A 25,245-nucleotide genomic window follows, 5' to 3' on the forward strand; every position below is an offset into this window, starting at 1 on the left:
TGAATTAAATGTTTGTGAACAAAGAGGAAAACAGTGCAAGTACTAAAATTGAGAAAGCATAAGTTTATTTAAACAAAGTCCTAAATCCATGTGATATCTGACCCTCATTAAAAGCATTAAGCAGAATGAACTTCCTTCCAAAAAAATTAAAACACACTGAAAACAGGTTAATTTAATAAACTTTTTATTTATTTAGAATAAGATTGATAAATTTTTCCAGCATTGACCATTTTACATGACATTTTGCAAGGTATGAACTAATTATTGCAGGTAAAAGAAATAACAAGTAATAAATTACTGATGTCATTTGAGACAAGGGCCCAATTTCATAGCGCTGCTTAACGGTAAGCAAATTTGCGTACTTACTGTAGCAGAATTCATAGGTTAGCAGAAAAATTGGGCGGCCATATTACGTGTTTACCGTGGATTTGCATTGTGACGTCATTTATGTTTGTGTGGTAAGCACAGGAAGGTTAGCATGCCTTTTCATGTGCCTACGGTTAGCAGCGCTATGAAATAGAAATTGCACAGTAAGCACAAAATCGGCCGCTAAGCAGAGCTATGAAATTGGGCCCTGACGTTAAACTATTGGTGCCATTCCTTTTACAGCAATCAATCAATCAATCATTGTGCATTTGTAGAGTGCAACCACTAGTCTCTTGCAGTAACACCAACAATCAATATTACTTTTCCAATATTGTCGATATACCGTGGATTCCTTTGAGTACTTCTGTTGGGTGCAAACTTGAAACCAGCTCAAGTTTAAAGCGGGTCATTGTGTTAAACAGGGCCCAATTTCATGGCTCTGCTTATCCGCCGAATTCTGCGCTTATGAACACGATTCCCCTGCTTATGTGCAAGCGCCGAATTTCTGCGCTAGCCTTGTAAGCATAGAATGCCTAGTAACGCGGAGTACGCATGCGCAGAACCCAAAATTCACCGCTTACCCGTGAAATAATGCTTGCCGTAAGCACAGAATTCCCTGCTTCTCTACCAACAGAGCTATCTAGGCCTAAGCTGGCAGTTTCCCTATTTTGTCCATATCTTTGTTTGGGGGGGGGGGGGTACAACCGTTTACTGCAGTGCATGGCCAGGGATCACACCCAAATTAAGACACCGTACAACCTGGGAAGCGGCAGCCAGGGGATCACCTTTGAAGGAGGTTCAACTTTTTATTTCGGATTAACATGCCGGCGCTCTACCAACTGAGCTATCTAGCCCTATGTTGACGATCCTCTGGCTGCCCCTTCCCAGGTAACGTAACTTCGGTGTGATCCCTGGCTACACAACGGCAGTTAATGGTTGCATGGCTTCTGACCAGCAACCCCCGAACAAAGATATTGACAAAATAGAGAAACAGCCAAAATAGGGTTAGATAGCTCAGTTGGTTGAGCGCCGGCGCGTTAATCCGGAAGTCATTGGTTTGAGTCCCATCCACACAAGTGGGGCTAATCCTATCCCAGTAAATATTTCTTTGTTCGAACCCCAAATCATTTACAACAGTTTACCCAGTGAGTTTCCCTTGTGGAGTATAGGGTAAAACTCACAAAAAGCCACTTTTTATAGCATTCATTACATGTTTGAGTTTAGCCAAGGCCACCAGCCTTCTATCTTGCCATTGTCGTCTCTCTTGTATGTAGTTGATCAAAGTGAAATCTTGCAGCACTTTCTGCAAAACTTGCATCACTTTTTTCTACCTTGAAGGTTGGAGATGGTCCAAATGATTAAGTGACTCTGTTGATAGTGGCACCGTGACGTTCCATGTAGTTGGCTGTACCTGAACGAGTTAAACATTAATTTATCAGTGTCAGATTGTTAACCAGAAAGCCTTGATTTTTTTAAAAGACTTTTGCATATCTTGTTCACGAGGAGGGCCAAAAAGTATGTCTTGTGTTTTTGTTGTTGATAGTTCTTACCCTCGGCGTTGAGATGAATTACTTTAAGATGGTCCAAAAACACATGCATTGTACACTGTACCCCACGTACTATGAGGAAACATGCTAAGTTAATATCAATAACTGATGCTATTCAAAATCTTGAAAAAGGAATCTTTGGATCTCTGCCTGCCGAGTTTGCTTACCTTCCTTGTGATCAATTCTAGTTTGGGATTCCCTCGTGTCGTGAAGAGATGGTAGTTTGTACCCACAGAAATGGCAAAAGTTCTGCCAAAAAAGTGAAGAAATTATGAACAAATTCAAAGTTTCAAAACTGAAGTTGAGCTGAGCTGCTAGCTTAGTTAATAATAAATAGAGGTCTTCGTGTTGACGACATGCACAACATATGGACTGTGTTTTTAATTATTGCACCAACACAACAAAATGAGGGCGCAATGCTGGTTTAACGGTGGTATTTTGTTTGCAGGTGAAAAATTAACGGTTGTGTTAAATACCGCCCTCTTACGTGTGGACAACTGCTGCTCTATGATTGGTCTGTTGCGCGTAAGTTAATAACCAAATTAGACCAGTTGGTTATAAACTTACGCGCAACAGACCAATCATAAAGCTTGGTTATTAACTTACGCGTAACAGACCAATCATAAAGCAGTTGTCCACACGGGACGTAAGAGGGTGGTATTAAACAGAACCGTTAATTTTTCACCTACAAACAAAATACCACCGTTAAGCCAGCATAACTTACGCGCAACAGACCAATCATATAGCTTGGTTATCAACTTACGCGCAACAGACCAATCATAAAGCAGCAGTTGTCCACACGTAAGAGGGCGGTATTTAACACAGCCGTTAATTTTTCACCTGCAAACAAAATACCACCGTTAAACCAGCATTGCGCCCTCATTTTTTTGTGTTGGTGCAATAATTAAAAACAAAGTCCACATGTCATGCATGTCAACACGAAGACCACTAAGCTAGCAATTCAGCTCAACTTCAGTTCTGGAACGTTGAATTTGTTTATAATTTCTTCACTGTTTTGGCAGAACTTTCGCCATTTCTGTGGGTACAAACTACCATCTCTTCACGAGGGAATCCCAAACTAGAATTGATCGCAAGGAAGGTAAGCAAACACTGTCGGTGTCACTGCGCTGCGCTCACTCGGCAGGCAGAGATCCAATACTAGGCCTATAATGCAATACTACCTTGAAGTTCGAAGGTTTATCTTTTATCGCGATTCAGAACCGCAATGCATTGTGGGTAGGCAGAGGGGTCAAAACATAGAGTTATGCATGCGCTCATGCGGCCATTTTGTAAATTGACAAAACAGCATCGCATAGCTTGTGTTCACATGGCCGGTGTGTGGCCGGTGTGTTATCAACACACACTCTCCCAAGTGTACTTAATAATATTCAAACGCTCATATAAAATGGTGCGCATATCTCCTTGTGACATTGTGTGGTCCCGTCGCGTTTGTATGTGCAAGCAGCATCACCAGTGCGCCCTCTAGCTAGTTCTTAATCGTGTAAACTATGGGTCTTAATTAGACCACGCAACTGGGGGGCTAGATTCCTTTTTTCGAAATTTTGAATAGCATCAGTTACTGATATTAATTTAGCATGTTTCCTCATAATATGTGGGGTACAGTGTATGTGTTTTTGGACCATCTTAAAGGAACACGTTGCCTTGGATCGAGTCGAGTTGGTCTTCGAAAAGCGTTTGTAACCGTTTGGTATAAAATGCATCATGGTTAGAAAGATGATTTAAAAGTAGAATACAATGATCCACACAAATTTGCCTCCAAATTGCATGGTTTTCTATTTACTTTACGAACTAACACGGTCGGCCATTTTATGGGAGTGAAAAATTGGACTCCCATAAATGGCCGACCGTGTTGGTTGACGAAGAAAAAGGAAAACCACGCAATTTCGAGTGATACTTGTGTGGATCATTATAATCTACTTTTAAAATATCTTTCTAATATATATGCATTTTATAACAAACGGTTAAAAACGCTTTTCAAATATCAACTCGACCGATCCAAGGCAACGTGTTCCTTTAAAGTAATTCAGCTCAACGCCGAGGGTAAGAACTATCAACAACAAAAACACAAGACATACTTTTTGGCCCTCCTCGTGAACATATGCAAAAGTCTTTTAAAAAAATCAAGGCTTTCTGGTTAACAATCTGACACTGATAAATTAATGTTTAACTCGTTCAGGTACAGCCAACTACATGGAACGTCACGGTGCCACTATCAACAGAGTCACTTCATCATTTGGACCATCTCCAACCTTCAAGGTAGAAAAAAAGTGATGCAAGTTTTGCAGAAAGTGCTGCAAGATTTCACTTTGATCAACTACAGGAGAGAGGACAATGGCAAGATAGAAGGCTGGTGGCCTTGGCTAAACTCAAACAGTTAGGCCTAATGAATGCTATAAAGAGTGACTCTTTGTGAGTTTTACCCTATACTCCACAAGTGCAACTGACTGCTGTTTAAATGATTTGGGGTTCGAACAAAGAAATATTTACTGGGATAGGATGGGACTCAAACCAATGACTTCCGGATTAACGCGCCGGCGCTCAACCAACTGGGCCCAATTTCATAGAGCTGCTTAAGCACAAAATTTTGCTTAAGCAAAAAAAAACCTTGCTTACTAAAACCAGATTACCGGCCAAGACTCCACTTAATTGTTATGCTAAGTAAGCAACAGCTAAATACCAGTCATAAGCAATGTATATGGCATGAAATTTTGGCCAGTAACATGTGTGAAACAAGCGAGCTATTTTCGTGGTTAAGCAAAATTTTTGCTTAAGCAGCTCCATGAAATTGGCCCCAGAGCTATCTAACCCTATTTTGGCTGTTTCTCTCTGTTGTCAATATCTTTGTTCGGGGGTTGCTGGTCAGAAGCCATGCAACCATTAACTGCCGTTGTGTGGCCAGGGATCACACCGAAGTTACGTTACCTGGGAAGGGGCAGCCAGGGGATCGTCAACATAGGGCTAGATAGCTCAGTTGGTAGAGCGCCGGCATGTTAATCCGGAGGTCGTTGGTTCGAGTCCCACTCTAGTAAATTTGTATTTGTTCACCCCAAATCATTAACAAAATTTACCCAGTCAGTTTCCTTTGTGGTGTATAATGTAAACATCTGAAAAAATAAAAAGTTGAGTCTCCTTCAAAGGTGATCCCCTGGCTGCCGCTTCCCAGGTTTTACGGTGTCTTAACTTGGGTGTGCTGCACTGCAGTAAACGGTTGTACCACCCCCCCCCCAAAAAAACAAAGATATGGACAAAAATAGGGAAACTGCCAGCTTAGGCCTAGATAGCTCTGTTGGTAGAGCGCGGACACGTTAACCTGAAGGTCGTTGGTTCATGTCCCACTTTAGTAAATTTTCCTTTGTACAAAAACATAAGGAAATTTAGTTGTGACTCGAAGTATGACATGTTGGCTTGTTACTGCGAAACAACCAAAGAAACAATGAGTTTGTAAAACTAAAAGTGAAAAGTTGATAGGGTTTATTGAGCACAGTGAAGTTACCTGGGCCCAATTTCATGGTCTGCTTACCGTAAGCACAGAATCGCCGCTTACGGAAGCAGGGAATTCTGTGCTTACAGCAAGCGTATTTCACAGGTAAGCGGCGAATTTTGGGTTCTGCGTGTGCGTACTCCGCGTTACTAGGCATTCTACGCTTACAAGGCTATCGCAGAAATTCGGCGCTTGCACGTAAGCGGGGGAATCGTGTTCGTAAGCGCAGAATTCGGCGGATAAGCAGAGCCATGAAATTGGGCCCAGTTTAACACAATGACCCGCTTTAAACTTGAGCTGGTTTCAAGTTTGCACCCAACAGAAGTACTCAAAGGAATCCACGGTATCGACAATTGGAAAAGTAATATTGATTGTTGGTGTTACTGCAAGAGACTAGTGGTTGCACTCTACAAATGCATAATGATTGATTGATTGATTGATTGCTGTAAAAGGAATGGCACCAATAGTTTAACGTCAGGGCCCAATTTCATAGCTCTGCTTAGCGGCCGATTTTGTGCTTACTGTGCAATTTCTATTTCATAGCGCTGCTAACCTAAGGCACACGAAAAGGCTTGCTAACCTTCCTGTGCTTACCACACACAAATAAATGACGTCACAATGCAAATCCACGGTAAACACGTAATATGGCCGCCCAATTTTTCTGCTAACCTGTGAAATACACTAGGGCTTAAGCAAATGTTTCTGCTACAGTAAGCACGCAAATTTGCTTACCACTAAGCAGCGCTATGAAATTGGGCCCTTGTCTCAAATGGCATCAGTAATTTATTACTTGTTTTTTCTTTTACCTGCAATCATTAGTTCATACCTTGCATAATGTCATGTAAATGTTTTTATAACCTCTAAATGAATTTTTCGCACACATCTATTATTTAAAATGGTTAATGCTGGAAAGATTTGTCAATCTTATTCTAAACAAATAAAAAGTTTATTAAATTAACCTGTTTTCAGTGTGTTTTTATTTTTTTTGAAGGAAGTTCATTCTGCTTAAAGGATTTGGGTACTTGATCAAAATTTCCACAGATTGACATTAAACTTACAGGGTTTGAAGATAATGATAGCGGAAAGCTTCCCTTCAAGTCTTACTTACTGAGGTGCTGTAGTATTTGAGAAATGAGTAAAACAATGTCATTAATACGTTTGTAAATGATTAAAATAATTATAATAATACGAGCTGCCTGGAGTCGGGCAGCGCAGTAGTAGTTGCGCAAACCAACGGTTACTTCCAGAACCACCCCAACTCATTTAGAGATAGTCATTACATGGTGTTACCGCAAACCTTTCCATAATTGTTTTATCGATCGATTCTAATTAATATACGATTAATTCACAAGTTTGTTTAGAATCTGTTTGTTATACCCTCCATCAACAAATTTCTAAACGATTAAAGCTACCTCCCCCACCTTAAAATGTTAAGATTAATATCTAAACATCCCAATGTTTTGTGGGTAACATCACCTATTGGTTTTGTACACACTTTTGAACCGGGGACTTTAATTCCAAACCAACAGGGATCCCATTGTCCTCTTTTGTTAGAGGTCCCCGATGTGTACACTGTACCCCCCCCCCCCCCCAAGGATTAAACCCAGAATCAAAATGGCAGACAATTGGCGGATATGAGGTCAAGTTCGCACAAGGATGTAAAATGGTTAAAGGAACACGTTGCCTTGGATCGGTCGAGTTGGTATTTAAAAGCGTTTGAGGTCGTTTGTTATGTCATGAAATGTAAATGGTTATAAAGATTAAAGACAATGGACACTATTGGTAATTGTCAAAATCCAGTCTTCTCACTTGGTGTATCTCAACATATGCATTAAATAACAAACCTGTGAAAACTTCAGCTCGATTGATCATCGGAGTTGCGAGATAACTATGAAAGAAAAAAACACCCTTGTCACACGAAGTTGTGTGCTTTCAGATGCTTGATTTCGAGACCTCAAATTCTAAACCTGAGGTCTCGAAATCAAATTCGTGGAAAATTACTTCTTTCTCGAAAACTACGTTACTTCAGATGGAGCCGTTTCTCACAATGTTTTATACTATAAATCTCTCCCCATTGCTTGTTACCGAGTGAGGTTTTATGTCGATAATTATTTTGAGTAATTACCAACAGTGTCCACTGCCTTTAAAGATTAACAATATTTATTGTCGTGATAAAAAACATGAAATGAGATAATTTAGAATATAAGTAGAATATAAAGATCCACACAAACATGCCTCGCCCGGTTTTCCTCTTACGACTCGAAGAAACGCGGTCGGCCTTTTTGTGGAGTCAAAATTCTCAATCCATAAAATGGCAGACCGTATAAGTTCGCGACGTTAAAGGAAAACCGTACAATTTCGGTGTTTTTTCTTTCATTATTATCTCGCAACTTCGATGACCGATTGAGGTCAAACTTTCACAGGTTTGTTATTTTGTGCATATGTTGAAATACACCAAATGTGAAGACTAGTCTTTGACAATTATCAATAGTTTACACTGCCTTTAACACTACCTTTTCTAAAGTAATCTATTGTGGGGATCAAGACAACCTTATATTGGTGAATGACCGTTGTTATAAACAGGCTCCACATCCGGCCATTAATATTCCCTATAAAAAAAGTATCAAAGTTTTAAAATTAACTTATTTGTTTTTAAAGGCACAAAAGATAATGTTAATCCCAAACAATAATTTATTAAAAAGCAAATTTTTGTCTTTTATTTCTTATTTTCCCCAACATAATATCCTCCTTTTTAGTCTCATTAATTGCTATTAATTGTTCCTTCCTCTTCCTATGTTTGATTTAGTAGTGTCCAACTTCTTGTGTTCAACCCAGCACCTAATTCCCTCCACCCACTACACCAAATGTTCTAATCGCCAGTAGGGCAAGTCAGACGATGTTTCTACTAAGAACACCAGAGTACCCATAGTTAAAAGTTTACCGATAATTACCAACCCAAAAAAGTTAAACCTTCGCGATCTAATTAAGTAGTCTTGGTTCAAGACTCTCCTGTTATTAATATCTCCTTGGCCCATTCTCGTTTAGATATCAGCCCATGGTGAGAGCGCGCCCTCTTGTGTGGTGGAGGATCGTGGAGAGAGATGTAACGGGAGAGTCTTGAGCCAATACTAGACCTAGTTGAGCGTGTCAATGATGCATTCGTTTTGCCCAAACCTGAAGACATTAACAAATCCACACCTAGCGAAGTGGTTGTTTGAAGAGTGGGGTCGGCTTCCCCCAGCAGATCCGGCACAGTTCTCCTCTTGAGACACGTCGTTCTCCCATCCTGAGCTGCCGGCGTTCGTCAAGAACCCCTTCATCTCAAACCAGCCTCCTTCCGTCTTAGAACAGTCAACATCAATGTCCACCATCCAGTAGTTGTCTCCCCACTGGTTGAGCGGTGTATACCCATAACCATTCACAGAAACTTCCGCGCCGTTGCTTGGGTTATTGGTCGTCCAGATCATCGGCGTCCCTCCTGCCTGAACGTCATCGTGGGTGCCCTGTCCTCTCTCAGCCCCGTACCAATCCAGATAGTTATCACCGGTCTGCCATGCGGTGAAGTATGGGTTATCTCCTTGCGGGTGGTGGCGGATGGAAATGGCACAAGCGCTCGTGTATGCGTCTACCGTGCAACCAGACCTTAGGTCATGGCTGATCCCACCGCGAAGGAACATGAACTGACCAAATTCAGTGTCTTTGTGCAGGAAGATCATCGTACGGTTCATGGGAGTTGGTGTGGAAGTGGTGGTAATTGCACCTTCTGTTGGCTCTTTGGTTGATGTTTGAACTGTTGGTTGCATGGCGGGCTTTTTTGTCACCGCTTCGGGAAGGTCAGTGGACCCTTGCTCTTTTGGCACTTTGGTTGATGTTGGAACTTCAGTTGTTTGCATGGTGGTTTTTTCTGTAACCGCTTCGGGAAGATTGCTGGACCCTGGTCCTGTTGGCTCTCCTGTTGGTACTTTGGTTGATGTTGGAACTTGAGTTGTTTGCATGGTGGTTTTTTCTGTAACCGCTTCGGGAAGATCGCTGGACACTGGCTCTGCTGGCACTTTGGTTGATGTTGAAACTTGAGTTGGTTGCGTAGTGGGGGTTTCTGTTACCGCTTCAGTAAGGTCCCCAGTCCCTTGCTCTTTGGTAGATGTGGGAACTTGGGTTGGTTTCACACTTGGTTTTACTGTTGCTGCTTCTATTATGTCAACAGACTCGTCATTTGCTTCTTCGGTAGGGGTAGTTGTAGATGATGGGCTTTGACCAGAAGTAGGTTTTGTTGCACTTTTTAGGGTTGTTGTTGCGGTGGTGCTTCCAGGGCCTGGTTCTTTGTTGACGTCCTTGACCAAGGCATTCGTATGGATTGCAACAACTTGAGTGTCTGAGTTGTCGAGCTCGAACAGGACAAAGCCCGACCCATCCACTGTTATGGTAGGACCAGAACAGGTGCACAACTGTGGGTCAAACTGGCCGTTATAAACGTCGCAATATTTCCCTTCTGGCAGTCCGGTGGGCAGTTTTTGAGAGAGTAGATTCCCTTCGTTGTTGAAGACGATAAATGCCTTGTCACCTCGACCGAAAGCAATCTGTTGATTCCCGTTGCTCCAAAAGTTTGCGAGAGGTTGGTCTGCCGATGCGTTTTGGAAGCCAACCAGATTCCTTATACGAGCCCAGCGGTGCTCACAAACCCATCCGTTACCACACGAACTGTCTGTCTCGATGACTGGTGGTAACGTCTTACCATCTTCGTCTGTTGGTGGCCCGTCACTAGCTTCGGTGAATTCGTAGCTGCTCATTACCCTAGTAAGACCGTACGGGTAGGCCAACATGAATGCATTTGCCATCGTGCTGAGACCAGGCTCTCGGAAGCTGGATGAGGAACTTGACCGTTGAAGAAGAGGGGAATCCACGAACACGAATGCACTTGTACTTGGCATGAGATTGAAGTCAACTTGTAAGTTTTCTAAGCTAGCTATGGTCTTTATGGTTCCTCTAAAGGACTCCGAGACAGCTCTACCGTAAGCGAACTCCGTCACTCTACCCGTGCTAAAGTACTCAGACGGCTTGACGGGGAAGCCCTCTGCTGCCCTCACTCGTTGAGATATAAACGGCCTGACTCCAGGCTCAAAGTACTCTTGATTCAGATCTTCCAGAGAGTTGAACATCACGTCCAGGTCTTCTGGCCAAATGTTCTCTGCCATGGCCACGAAGAATCCCGCAACACCAACATCGATCAACTTGTTCAGATAATCCACGATGGAGATTCTAACGTGAGCAACAGACGTGTCTAGATCAGGAAAGCCGAATAGATTGCAGTAGCGGACCTGTAGTTTGTCACCGAAGTCTTCGATGGCGCCACTGCTGCTCGGACATTTGTTGTTGTGAACATTAAAGTCGAGTGCTGCGTAAGGTACTGCAGGGTAACTGAGTGTTGACATGTCGAAGGAACTTCCAGCAGAACCTTTGCCAATCGTGGAATAATCTGAGAGAAAGAAACATAATTTATTAAAAAGTATAATCGTTATTTATTGTAATTAACCAAAAAACTCATTAAAGATACTGGGCACAATTGGTAATTGTCAGAGACCAGTATTCTCATTTTGTTTGTGTATCTCAAAATAATGCATAAATAATAACAAACCTGTGAAAATTTGAGCTCAAATTGGTCGTCGAAGTTGCGAGATAATATTATGTAAGAAAAAATACCCTTGTCACACGAAGTTGTGTTCTTTCAGATGCTTGATTTCGAGACCTCAAAATCTAATTCTGATGTCTTGAAATCAACTTTGTGGAAAATTATAACTTGTTTCTCAAAAACTACTTAAGAGGAAACCGCTTCTCATAATGTTTTATACTATCCACCTCTCCCCATTACTCGTTACCAAGAAAGGTTTTATGCTGATAATTATTTTGAGAGTAATTACCAATAGTGTCCACTGCCTTTAAAGGGTCTGGGTACTTTTTGTACGACACAATGTCTACAGATCTACACTAAACTCAGACGCTTTTAAAGATAATGATATTAAAAACCTTAACATTTTACTTGCTGGGGTGAGGTATATTGAGAAAAAATGTCACGAAAAAAGAAATTCGTATATCATGAAATTTACATAATTTTAGCATGTATGGTACAAGTGTTTTATACCAGAGAACTGGTAAAAATGACGCGACACTCCTGAAAACATCGTTCTGTGATTTCACTTTTTGTTATCTTTGTTAAAAACTTTGACGACTAATCAAGCTGCAACTTCTGCAAGTAAGTTATATTACATACATATTTATTCACAGTGAAAAGGCATTCATGTCATGGCAAAAAACTTTATCTACAAAAGGGAAATAAAAAACATTTTTACCATTAGGTGCCATGTGATTGATGACGACATCCGCGTAGACTCTCACGCCAACCTCGTTGCATCTTTTCACCATGTCACGAAGCTCATCCTCGCTCCCAGAGGCGCTCTCCAGCTTGTAGCTTACGGGCTGATATCGCTCAAACCACGTTCTCTTGCCTTCAATTACGTCGATTGCGTGTTCATTCGCTGGCATTATCTGTACGCCTCCAAAACCATTGGGACCGAGGTAGCTGTGTGTTTCAAAAAGGGTTTATGTAATAAAAATGCATACTGTCAACATACTGAACAGAGAATTTAACACATCTCAGATTCAAAACTTTAGAAAAGTACTAATACCTTTTTACATAACCACATTACTTCGACGTCAAAATGTTTCTCAAACTGCTTTACACTATCGATGATGCGCCTCTAAAATAACCAAACGTTTTTATTGCCGTAACCTTTAAGAGTATAAATTTCCAAACGTGTATTTTATTTTAAATCTTCGGACATAATTCTACCTTCGCTCTTAAGTGTACCTTCGCTTTTAAGTGTTGGCCCGCAACAAGTTACTATGCCTACACAATAGGAAAAGTACTTCCTTAAAACTATAAAATGAGAACAACATTTAAAAAGATAGATGCGTATAGGACGCCCGCTATCCCCTCAAAATCAGGCATCATAGCTTGTTACTGGAATTAAAAACAAAAGAACAATTCGAAAGGTTGACCAAGTACGTAAGGTGATTGCCGCAACATAACTAAAAACAAACTGTTTCTCTATCGTGTACGTACAGGATATGTCGATACTTAAAGGGACACACCGGCTCACCGTTTATGTATTTTAGGGGTGTAGAATCATAAATAATGTTTTTATAGATGGTTGCTGTAAAAACAAATCATCAAAATGTCACGTAGTTAGCGAAAAATGATTAAAAATCTCCGAAGGTCACGTTGGTTATCCGAACCAAAAAAGTGGTTCGGATAACCCACGTGACCTTCGTTTGCTGAAAAATGCCTTTAAACGGCCAAATTTGATGGTTTCTTTTAGCAACTATTCTTCAGCATTCCTGGAAGACCTTTGAAATCATGTTTTAGTGTATTTTGTAGCCCAACGAGGCCGGTGTGTCCCTTTAAAGGCACTGAACACCTTTGGTAATTGCCAAAGACCAGTCAAAGACCAGTCTTCTCTTTACTGGGCGTTTCTCATCATTATGCATAAATCACAAACCTATATGAACATTTGAACTCAATTGGTCGTCGAAGTTGAGACAGAAAAATAGAAGAAAAAACACAATTGTCGCATAAGTTGTGTGCTTCAGATGCTTGAATTTCGAGACCTACTTCTTTCTCAAAAACTACGTTACTTCAGAGGGAGCCGTTTCTCACAACGTTTTATACTATCAACAGCTCACATTCATGCTCGTTACCAAAGTGAGTTGTTATGCTTCCTAACAATTACTTTGAGTAATTACTAATTGTGTCCACTGCATTATTAAGAGAGAAAATAAATGTTTTAATTGATGTGTCGGCAATACGATTCCTTGGCACAGGAACACAATTCTAATTCAGTGTTCAACCGAAAAGCTAGATGTAGTCATGTACAATAATTATATTCAAGTAAGATGATATTCATATCCGTGTGTCAATTTCCTAAAGTCTCATTTCGTGACCTTTCATTTTCCCGCTCCTTTCCTGTGTGGCCGGTTCTTGTAAGAGCCTGTTGTGATTTTGTTAAAAAATATGGCTTCGGTTGAAACTGTCACATTGTCCCCCGATTAGCGCCTAGTAAAACCTTATTATAAAGGTGTGACACGTGACTGGTGAAATGCCAGCAAAAACAAAATAAGTAAAACAAAATGTCTTGCACATTTTAAAGCTTAAATTGTACTGAACCTATTATATATTTGTTTCTTGGCGTGATCAGTGTTCGCGATCATCTACACTATCTGTTGCACCCTGGCATACCGAAATAATACATAAACCCCAATCAATATTCGATATTTTATCAAAAATTACACTGTCAATTTTATTTAAAGCCATTATACACTTTCGGTACAGAAAAAAAAAAAAATTCACAGATTTACAAATAATTTACAGGGTTTCTCTGGGACTATCATTCCATGAAATGCTTTACTTTTTGAGAAAAAAATTAAAACAATTAACCATTCGCGATATCGACAATTACGGATTATAGTAAATACATGTCACGACACGGCGAAACGTACGGAAACAAGGGTGGGTTTTCCTGTTATTTTCTCCCGACTCTGATGACCGATTGAGCCTAAATTTTCACAGGTTTGTTATTTTATATGTAAGTTGTGATAAACGAAGTGTGGGCCTTGGACAATACTGTTTACCGAAAGTGTATTAATGGCTTTAAGGTTTACGTCTATTATACGCGAGTGAGTTTCCCACGTTTTCTTAAAAAAAAAACTGTGCTTTGTACATCAGGCGACGTTGGTTTAGTTTTGCACCAGTGTTGGTAGTTATACCATTGATATCCATTGAGTTTCCCACGTTATTTAAAAAAAAATGTGCTGTGTGCATTGGCGACAATTGTTTAGTTTCACCAGTGGTGGTAGTATACCATTTTTATCCCATTGAATTTGTTTCATACCAGAGATCAATGAGTTTGAGGAATTCCAAATCTTGACACGCATCGTTTGACTCAGGAACAAAATGGCAAAGTTGACAGTATATAAGTCAATTGCTCGCGCAAAGATTAAACTCAGAAACAAAATGGCAGACAGTGGGTGGACTGTATAGGTCAAGTTCGCGCAAGGATTAAACTTAGAAACAAAATGGCAGACAGTTGGCGGATATGAGGTCAAGTTCGCGCAAGGATGTAAATGGTTAAAGGAACACGTTGCCTTGGATCGGTCGAGTTGGTATATAAAAGCGTTTGAGTCCGTTTGTTATGAAATGCAAATGGTTATAAAGATTAAAGATTCAAAACACTTATTGTCATGATAAAAAAAAAACATGAAATGAGATGATTTAAAAAGTAGAATATACAGATCCACACAAACATGCCTCGTCCGGTTTTCCTCTAACGACTCGAAGAAACACGATCGGCCTTTTTGTGGAGTCAAAATTCTCACTCCATAAAATGGCAGACCGCGTAAGTTCGCGACGTAAAAGGAAAACCGTGCAACTTCGAGTGCTACTTGTGTGGATCATTATACATATGTATATATATATTTTAAAATATATTTCTAGCCATATACATTATAACAAACGGTTCCAAACGCCTATTAAAGCCAACTCGTCCGATCCAATGCAACGTGCTCCTTTAAAGGCAGTGGACACTATTGGTAATTACTCAAAATAATTATCAGCATAAAACCTTTCTTGATTAGTAATGGGGAAAGGTTGATAATATAAAACATTGTGAGAAACAGCTCCCTCTGAAGTGACGTAGTTTTCGAGAAAGAAGTAATTTGCCACGAATTTGATTTCGAGACCTCAAGTTTAGAATTTGAGGTCTCGAAATCAAGCATCAGAAAGCACACAATTTCGTGTTACAAGGGTGTTTTTTTCTTTCATTATTATCTCGCAACTTCGACAACCGATTGAGCTCAAATTTGCACAGGTTTGTTAGTTTATGTTGAGATACACCAACTGCGAAGACTGGTCTTTGACAATAACCAATAGTGTCCACTGTCTTTAACACTTGTTCCAATACACCGGGCTGCGTGAGTCGGGGCATCTTACCGTTCACACTCCTCGGCGATATCTGCCCAGTTCCAGCCCATCATAAATACGATCGTCTGCCTGTTCTCTAACATGTGTGGATCCAGATAAGACGCACAAGTCACAACGGACAATGCGGCTAACACCAACATCAGAGAGGCTGCCATGTTGTTTTCTAAAACTACACAACTTGGAATGGTGAAGCCACAACGTCACGATCCGTGTTTGACAGTAAAGTTGCACAATATTCCTGCACGTACATAGGAAGGGTAGGCGGGGCATTGTTGTACACCACCTCCGCAACTATGACCCGCATAGTATGACCTCTGAATTTCATTTAAAAAAAAGAAAGTTTCTTGCTTTGTTTGGGCTTCTATTACTGTCTTTTGTTCGACCGTGAAGTACTCTGACAGCTCAATGAATTTTACCTTGGTCTTTAATACAATGAAAGTTTAGAACTCGATTTCTGGAATCGGCACTGGGACGGTTCATGGTCATTGCGTTCCAGCAGCCATTTATAAGTCTTTTGAGGTGACGGTCTCGTTTATTCTTATTGTACTCTGGTTGCTTTCATTTAAATTCATTCAATCGACTTTTCATCTAGTACTTATTTTCCTGTGCTAAATATTTTTGTAAGCGCTGTGATATAGTTTTCGTAGTAGAGCGTATTTAAAATGCCGTTTATTATTATTCTTCTTATTATTTTTTCTTAGTAGAGTTCAATAATATTTGTAGAATTTAAAGTGTATTGGCGAATGAAAGTTTTAAGCACATTATGGTACCCTATATTGGACACTTAAAACGGGGAATTTTTTTCCACGTGGTGATTCGATTATTTGATTTTCGCACAAACCTCCGAATCCTATACGCCTCTCTTGATATTTATGCATGGCGTCATATTATTCTTACCCAAAATGAGGCGATGGGCGCAAGTCCCCATCGCCTCGTCTTGGATTAGCATTATGACGTACCTCATGCATAATATTAAGAGAGGCGTATATCCCATGTCAAGAAACTATGGTAGGACAATACCGAATATCGCCGCGCCCAGGCGGATTACTATTCCGCCCGGGCATATATTACCAAAACATCACAGCACATCCTCATTCCACTGTATATTCCGCCCGGGAATACTAATCCACATACTCGGGCGGACTAGTGGAGCTAGCTGCAAACTAATCGAAAATACAGCCGATTTTGAAAAAGTCCAATCGGTAAGACGTCTTTAACAGGTAACAGCGCCCTCTTGTAATTAACCTCCGTCATTTAGCTTGCGAGTAGGGGCGCGCGATAGATTATAATTATTATAATGGATGCGTTCGATTAGCTTCCCCGTGTCGACCCCGCGGGCTGCTCACTCAGTTGGTGTGACGGACTCAGAGCTCCGGCGTACTCAGAGCTCCGAAATACCAAACGGTAGTATTACGGCATGCCATGCCTGCGCACACCAAGCGAAAGTAGTCGCTTTTAGTGCCGTGCCTAGTCGACCCTCTACTCGTTGCTAACTGTCTCGCGGCGTCCACAAGTAAATCGTGTGGTGAACGAGTGGAGCGTCTACGACACTAAAAAAGTAATCACATAATAAAGTATTTGAGGAGTGTGAATTTACAAAGAAGGTTCTTCTGAAAGCCAGAACAGAAGAGGGTTTTGGATTGCCTCAGCACACAAATTGTAAAGCGTATAGCATGAAATTTCTTGATAAAAACAAGATAACCAAATACCGCAACCAAATTAGTTTCCATGATCATGTGTTGTATAATACTTGGTACTGGTTATTAGCTGTTGTGCTGATCCTGAAAATAACGATGAAATTTGATTGACAATTCTGTTTTTCTTAGCTCAAATCCAGTCAATCGTGGAGACGCTAGCGGAACGAATGTCATACTTCTGAGTTCAAAGAGTAAGTAATGTATGCATCGTCTTACACTAGACTGTGTTACGTTTGGGTTAACATATTTTTCATCATGCACAAAAGTATATCACTACGCTCAAAAACCACATAATTCACCAAAAGAAAACGCTTAAACCAGGGCTCAAAATCCACATAATGAACAAGTTAAGGACGTGGGGGGGGGGGTCCCAGTCCCAGTGCCTTTAAGCAGCTCTGGATTGAAGTTGCACTCATGGTCAGGCCATGATCAGACTGGGCAGTAAATTTTTCCTGGGGACTTATGGCGGCAATTCAAGGCAGATCTAAAAAATGTGTTACAAAATACCGCGTATTTATACCCCTTCCTTTAGATCTAAACCGACCAGTTGAGCCTCTGAGAAAAACTTTCAGCAAGATAAACAAACACCGAAACAGAATCGCCTCAAACCGATGTCGTCACTGGTCGGCAGAAGAGTGGTCCAGTCGTTAAAGTGCGTAGGCCCTCTCGCGTTCATTATTTTCCATTCCGAACATTACAAAATGTATGGCGAGCCGTGCATTTTTTCTCTACAAATTAAGGTCCTTGAATGCAAATGCAAAGCAGCCTTTTATGGGGAATGTTTACTTTCATATGAAGTAAATTTTTACGTGTTACGTATCCCTTATCCTATAAATACACCATTTCACTGTCTGTTATAAATACCGACAACTCTAAAACACACCATTGTTGATTTTACACGAATCATGTTGAGACATTTTTGCAGAGTAATTTTGTGATGTTTACGGCGGGCCATATTTCGTCGGGACCGCCGTGTTAGCTGGGGGATGGTGTAGCGGACCACACACGTCGAGCAGCCGGGGCCGAGTTGGACCGCCCGTGGTGAAATCTCCTGGGTGGGATGGTACTGAACTTATCGTGTAAACATTGCAGGGCCAGAGCAATATGAAGACAAAATGTGTGGCGTACACATTTAGCAGTGGTTGCTTTTGGATTGGAAATACATAACTTGTTCTTCATTTTTTAAGTCGGGCCTGATACTTCACGGAGGCAATGACGGCGGGTGCCTCCATGGGCCCCTGGTCAGTGCCCTGGTGCCCTTGAAATGCTCCGGTAGACATTTACAATTTCCTCTGAGGGTGCCCTTTACCAAGGAGAATACGTCTTGGTGTCCTTTCAAAAACGAAGCATTACAGGCTAGGGCAATAATGACAACAAATGTGTGGCGTACATTTTTAACAGTGGTTGCTTCTTGGAAATGCATACCTTTTTTCTTCTTTCTAAAGTCAGGCATGATGACTATACTTCACCCACAGAGGCAATGGAGGCGGGTGCCCCCATGCCCCTGGTCATTACCCTGATAGCATGGAGGAGGGTGTCCTTTACCAAGGAGAAAATGCCTTGGTGTCCTTGCCCTTTCAAAAAGGCATACAGGCGGTCTGTCCATTATTATAGGGATGGGTCAATATTGGTAGAGGTCCGTAGCTGTACTTGGAAATCGTGTTGTTGTTCTTTGATAATTTTATTATCTGCCATTCCTGATTCCTCTATGTCTGAAAGAAGGAGGAGGGATGTGACATTATTGGTGTAGGCCTAATCTGGGCTGTGATTAACATGGTGCCCAAATGGGTGTACAATGGTTGATTAACATTGTGCTCAATTACCGTAACAGAATTACCTATTGGCTCATCTCCAAACTAGAAACCTGTTTCGAGTTCAAACTAACACGGATGTGTGAACACTTTACATTGTGCAGTTACAGCCCATCCAGCTGTAGATTCACGTATAAAGCCAACTATAAACCAGTGGAACGTCGGTGAGGTATACTGGCACCGAACCCGTATAGCACTTACTCCTTCAGTTGGGCCAACCATGGAGGTATAATTTGTCTACCTCCTTGGGTCAACTGAAGGAAACGGTGCTGGATAATGCACTGTCACTCTGGTCTTTTGATAAACTTGTTGACAAGAAAGAAAACGAGTAGATCTCAAAACTCGTCCAGCTCGTAATTTTTTATTAAAAAAAACCCATCCATGAATGTGTATTGGATTACACAAATTATGGCATGTTCGCCCAGTGCAGTCTTGCCTTCCAGAAAGGCCTTGGAATGTACAAGGCCACTCTTGTGTAACATTGAGATCACTAGTTTGGTCTACCAAATCATTTTGAACGCACTTTACTTTTGTAAGAGATTGTCAGCGGCTCGATCCTCTAAAAAGTTGTGCCGGTCGAAGTCACCATTTTTGGTTAGGAAGTATAGCTCTGGGGAATGCAAGGGACTCGTCAAAACTCTGGCAGAGGCACGCAATCACCAGTCCATTGCAATGCCGGGGATACTTGTGTCCATTTGAAGGAATAATATTTGTAATGAAGCAATTGCAATGGTGGCATTAAGGAATTCGAAGAAGTAAACCAAGGATGCGATCTGGTGGCGAAGGGGGGGGGGGGGAATAGTGGGTTGGGTATGGAGAGAAGAGAAAAACTGCCAGATGGAGATGATGAATGATGAGGGGGATGTTGGGGCAAGAGGGGGTGGGGTTAGTTGATGGAGGAACAGGCGGAAGAAGGGAGCGATAGATAATAACTGACTCAAGACGAAGGTTAGAATGCATTAGGTAAGACCAATCTCTCCTAGCTCTAGATGGTAAGACGTCTAGAATAAACTTATCGGCTCTTCTTAGGCCAACAACTCTTCCTTGAAAAAAATACCATTAGGCTCACATGACGTAATAAGTTTAATCAGGGTAGACCACTCGTATGTGTTAGCAAACAATGAAACCATATGCAAGCACAGGTACTCAGATGGCGTACGGATCGTCACCAAAGTTTCTAATTAGCATTTTTGGTTTGGAGTTGGAACCGGAACTGCATGGGACCGAAATTGTGACCCCGAAATATTTGTGTTGAAGCGCCCTCTTGTGAGCTAGAACACCACATGATGTTGATGTCTGTTCGAACACTGCACAGTCCAAGTAAAGAGCATGACTTGTGGGGTTGAGCGAGTCTGTTCAAGCTTGATCCACTTATTAGCGATTTAATGTTGTTTCTAAGTAAATTCTTCCCCTTCCGATCCCTCCATAGTGTATAGCATGGAGGATGATTATAGCATGGCGTTAAAGGAAAAGGAACACGTTGCTTAGGATCGGTCGAGTTGGTCTTTGAAAAGCGTTCTGTAACCGTTCGTTGAAAAATGTGTTTGGTTAGAAAGATATTGTAAAAGTAGAATACAATGATCTACACAAATATGCCTCGAAATTGCGTGGTTTTCTTTTTACCCTGTCGACTAACAGCGTCGGCCATAAATTGCCGACCGTGATAGTTCGCGACGTAAAAGGAAATTTCGAGTGATACTTGTGTGGATCATTATATTCTACTTTTAAAAAGCCATTGGACCCTTTCGGTAAACAATACTGTCCAAGACCAACACTTCGTGTATCACAACTTCTATATCAAATAACAAACTTGTGAAAATTTAGGCTCAATCGGTCATCGGAGTCGGGAGAAAATAACGGGAAAACCCACCCTCGTGTCCGCGCATTTCGCCAAATAAATCCGTAATTCTCGACAACGAGAATTGATATTGTTTTACTGTTTTCTCAAAAAGTAAAGCATTTCATGGAATAATATTTCAAGAGAAGTCTTTCACCACTACCTTCTGTAAACCCTGTAAGTTATTTGTAAATCTGTGAACTTGTTTTCTTCTTTTCTGTACCGAATCATATGCACTTCATAACAAACGGTTTCAAACGCTTTTAATAGACAAACTCGTCCAATCCAAGGCAACGTGTTCCTTTAAGCAATAATATGTATAATGCCCCTAAATAAATAGCGAAATTTATCGTTTTTTTCATGGTTTTTATCACGAATGAATGATGTCCCTTCCATCATGCTCATTACAGACACCAACCCTAAAAATTAAATCAATTTGTTACACACGATAAAGCCTTGACCTTTTGACTTTTATGTCAAAGTTCAAACTTTATCAACGTTTTTCTACGGTCACTTTTATTTTTTTATACAAAAATCAGTAATTTTAAGGTAATTAACCCTATACGCCGCTCTTAATACTTATGCATGACGTCATAATTCTTACCCAAAATGAGGCTATGGGCGCACTTCCCCCATCCATTGCAGTGGCTGCGCCCATCGCCTCGTTTTGAGTTAGCATTGTGACGTACCTCATGCATGTAGCAGCATCGGTGCAATCACTGCAAAATTTACACGGACATGTTTTCAACCCGAACCCAATCAACCATGTCGGTAAAACTATGACATGGCGTCATTAGTACTTTTAAAGACCACCTTTAAAAAAAACAGACGCTTGACAACCATTTTGCTCATCCAATTATCCAATTTACACACAACATCCCCCTTCACTGGCAACCGGTTGAATGGAGCGAGATGCACTGAGGATTCTAAAACACGGACCCCCAAAGAAAAGTTTTAGATAGTTGTATTTCGAGACTTTACTTAGCTCTCACGATAATGGGTTAATGAGAGTAGATACGCACGCGTCTATTGGTGCTAGACGCCAGTGACTCAGGGGTTGTTTATCAAATGTGACGTCGATCTAGTCGGAAGTGGTACCTCAACGCTTTGTTTGGGTCCCAAAGGAATGATAAAAAACCCGCCTATTCTATTCTCCTAGGGAGGTCCGAACGGCGAACTGTCGTCTGCTCTCTCTGCAGAAAAACCGATCGCCAGACAACAGTCATATAGATCGTTTTGCATTTTGATTGGAAACGCAACGGGACGTCCGGGGGACGGGGGGCCCGACTCTGTGCATGTACCGACGCCCCTGATTGGTCGGATTGCTAGTGGTTGCTATGGTTACGCAGGATCGCGTAGTAGGGTCCCATAATTGAGCATTCACACCATGTGTGTATTCCTGATTAGCGAATTTCAGTCCCGTTTATACAGGGGTATGATTTACAACTCAAACGCGTGCTCGATCGGGGAAAGCAAAAAGTAAAAGATAAAAAAGCTGAAAAAAAAAGATAATAAACTACGCAGGTCATCCAAAACCTGCTTAAAGAAACTCCCTCGTCAACAAAGCTGTGACATATCGAACTCAGCGACGAGTGATTAGAAGGATTCTCCTCAAAAATTGAGTCCGGGCCCAGTCAAACAAATCGCAACCGTTGTTCTGTGAAATTTCTTTAAAACACTTAAAAAACGAAAAGACAGGGACATCTGCAAATTTGTGTTTCTTGCTTTTGTATCATACCGTACCATCTGCTGTTTGTCCTGGTCCTAGTTGTATATAATTCCAGACATTCACTTCCTCGTATGTTTAAATACCACAGAGACTGACACTACAACATTCTTCGTCCAGGACCGCGATATATAAACATTCAAAATAAGGAACATCTCGGATGAGTCGGTCAGATCCTGGTTAATCTACAACGTGGATATCAGTCTCACTTCGTTCTTGTGAAGAAAAACAAAATTGAAGTTTGGATCAAGATAAACGAGTGAGATTAGCCGGTTGGAGACGGAGAATGCATCATCGCTGATGAGGCTGCTATTGTTTATTCTTTGAGTTATCTTCTTCAATTGTCTCCCTTGTAGTGTTCGCATGGTGTGTGCGAGTCTGACGTTCATATCAAATCAAAGTTACGCTTTTCGTAGATTCTTATCTATAAACGAACTCTAAATAAAGCAGACTTGATTTCCCAGCGCTGTTTTCTACCAGTGTTCCACCTGAGGCACTCTGGTTCGACTCTTTTGGAGTCCACGTCAATCTATATTCATCTTGCTTTATAGACGTGACCTCGACCGGGCATAGCAGCTAGCCAATTCCGCGGCCACAAACTCCAGAGGACACGGCACAACATTGCTGCGGCTGGCGCGCTACGGTCAGGCCGAGGAAACCCCGCTGCTAGACCCACCAAGTTGCGGACATTTCCGCCTCCTCGGTGGCCTACATCGCAGCTCGGGTTCAACGAGTTGAACTTGGAGGACACATATTTTGTTTGTTCTTTGACTGATTTCAATTGCGTTTTGAAGAGGTCATCAGACGGTCGACATGAAGTTGAATCTAGCTCAACGGTTGTTCAATGGCTTTCATTTCATTCGACAGGTAGGAACTTATTTTTCTTCTTCTGAGTTTCACTTTGTGTGGTTAAAAAAAAAAAGTAACTTCAATTGAAGATTTGTAAGCATAATGTGTCAATGCAACGGAAGCTTCAGGCTTAAATAGAAATCTTAAAGGCAGTGGACACTATTGGTAATTACTCAAAATAATTATTGGCATAAAACCTTTCTTGGTGACGAGTAATGGGGAGTGGTTGGTGGTATACAACATTGTGAGAAACGGTGCCCTCTGAAGTGCCATAGTTTTTGAGAAGGAAGCAATTTTCCACGAATTTGATTTCGAGACCTCAGATTTAGAACTTGAGGTCTCGAAATCAACCATCTTAACGCACACAACTTCGTGTGACGAGGGTTATTTTTCTTTCATTATTATCTTGCAACTTCAATGACCAATTGAGCTCAAATTTTCACGGGTTTGTTATTTTATGCATATGTTGAGGTTGAGATACACCAACTGTGAAGGCTAGTCTTTGACAATTACCAATAGTGTCCACTGCCTTTAAGTTAGGCTTAATGGATAGAATTGTTCTGCTCCGTTTTCATAGCTCACACAAAATACAAACACTTTCAATTGAATTGATCTACCAAATGCACTGTGTTTCTCTTGTTTTTTTTATACGCATTGTTGTGTGATAAGCATTGTATCCATCACACATTCATTGATGAATATGGATTACCAAATTTAATAATGTGATATATGATTAATTTGATTTACCCATTTTACTCTACAACATCGCCCTATTGAAGAAGGGTTACAAGTATGGTACTTTACAAATTTTATTACAAAGAGCGTTCATTTTATACCTTTGAACATAAAGTATAGCACTAATGCCATTATAGTTGGAGGGTGCTGCAATAGTACGTTTTGTTATTGAAACTTTTATGTGTTTGTGATTTGGCCAATCCAACTGAGAACAAGTTTCTTGAGTGTGCAAATAATTATTATTACACCGAAATGTTTTCTTCTAATGGCAAAAAAGAAAGAAAAAAAAGTCGATTAATTGTGTAATCATTGCATAGCTTTTTGTATAAATTTGTTTTCACATTCATTAAAACCACACGATGATAAAGGCAGTGGACACTATTGGTAATTACTCAAAATAATTATTAGCGTAAAACATCACTTTTTAAATAAGCAATGGATAGCTGTTGATAGTAAAAATAAAAATAAAAAAACATCGTGAGAAAGTAACGTAGTTTTGAGAAAGAGGTTCTCACTCAAAATAAAAGGTTAGGGCGTACGCTTCTTAAAAGTGAAAGCCACCCTTTGTGCAACAATGGTGTTTTTTTCCGGTCCTACTACTTGCCGTCAACTCGCCGACTTGCCGTCAACTCGCCGTCAACTCATTTTCGTGCCGTCAACTCATTAAATTTACATGAAAAATCTATAAAAAGGGGGCACGGAAGTGTTAAGTCTGGGCTAAACTACATATTTCTCATGGTTTTCGGTACAAATTCATTCACAAAAACGACTTTGTGTTGATAAAAAAAAAGTACCAATCATTGGCATCTTTGGCCAAGACTAATAATTGTGAAAAAGCAAGATGGCGGCCGACAGTTTTTTGGCTTCGAGAATTTTTTTTCACGAGAAAAAAAATCAATTTTTATTCCGAAATATGACCTAAAACTTACGCGAATGCTCTTTGAGCTGATACTTTACAGTTCTATGCTTCTTTTGTGGATTTTAAATGTATATTGGAGGAGTTGACGGCGAGTTGACGGCGCAAGTGAGTTGACGGCGAGTTGACGGCAAGTAGTAGGACCCGTTTTTTTCTTCATTCATTATTCTCTTGCAACTTCGATGACCACATTGAGTCCACATTTTCACAGGTTTGTTATGTTATGCAT

At 40.8% G+C, this 25,245-nt stretch overlaps 1 protein-coding gene across 1 annotated transcript; it reads right to left on the minus strand.

Annotated features, from left to right (window-relative positions):
* Window positions 1–7,856: 7,856 nt before the first annotated feature.
* LOC117297850 (alpha-amylase-like) lies at window positions 7,857–15,655 on the minus strand. The gene is made up of 3 exons (XM_033781013.1): window positions 15,455–15,655; window positions 11,760–11,989; window positions 7,857–10,888 (listed from the first exon to the last, which is right to left on the minus strand). Exons 1-3 carry the CDS (start codon window positions 15,598–15,600, stop codon window positions 8,550–8,552), a joined length of 2,715 nt encoding a protein of 904 aa, XP_033636904.1. The 5' UTR covers window positions 15,601–15,655; the 3' UTR covers window positions 7,857–8,549.
* Between the last annotated feature and the right edge of the window lie 9,590 nt (window positions 15,656–25,245).

Source organism: Asterias rubens, chromosome 12 (assembly GCF_902459465.1).
Source record: "Asterias rubens chromosome 12, eAstRub1.3, whole genome shotgun sequence".
Classification (NCBI taxonomy): Eukaryota; Metazoa; Echinodermata; class Asteroidea; order Forcipulatida; family Asteriidae; genus Asterias; species Asterias rubens.

Excerpts from the sequence above, each read along its gene's own strand:
- LOC117297850 (XM_033781013.1), bottom strand. The coding sequence starts at position 15,600 with ATGGCAGCCTCTCTGATGTTGGTGTTAGCCGCATTGTCCGTTGTGACT. Across the intron at positions 11,990-15,454 it reads ATCGCCGAGGAGTGTGAACG|CTACCTCGGTCCCAATGGTT; the intron begins GTAAGATGCCCC and ends TGAAACACACAG. Across the intron at positions 10,889-11,759 it reads CAATCACATGGCACCTAATG|ATTATTCCACGATTGGCAAA; the intron begins GTAAAAATGTTT and ends TCTTTCTCTCAG.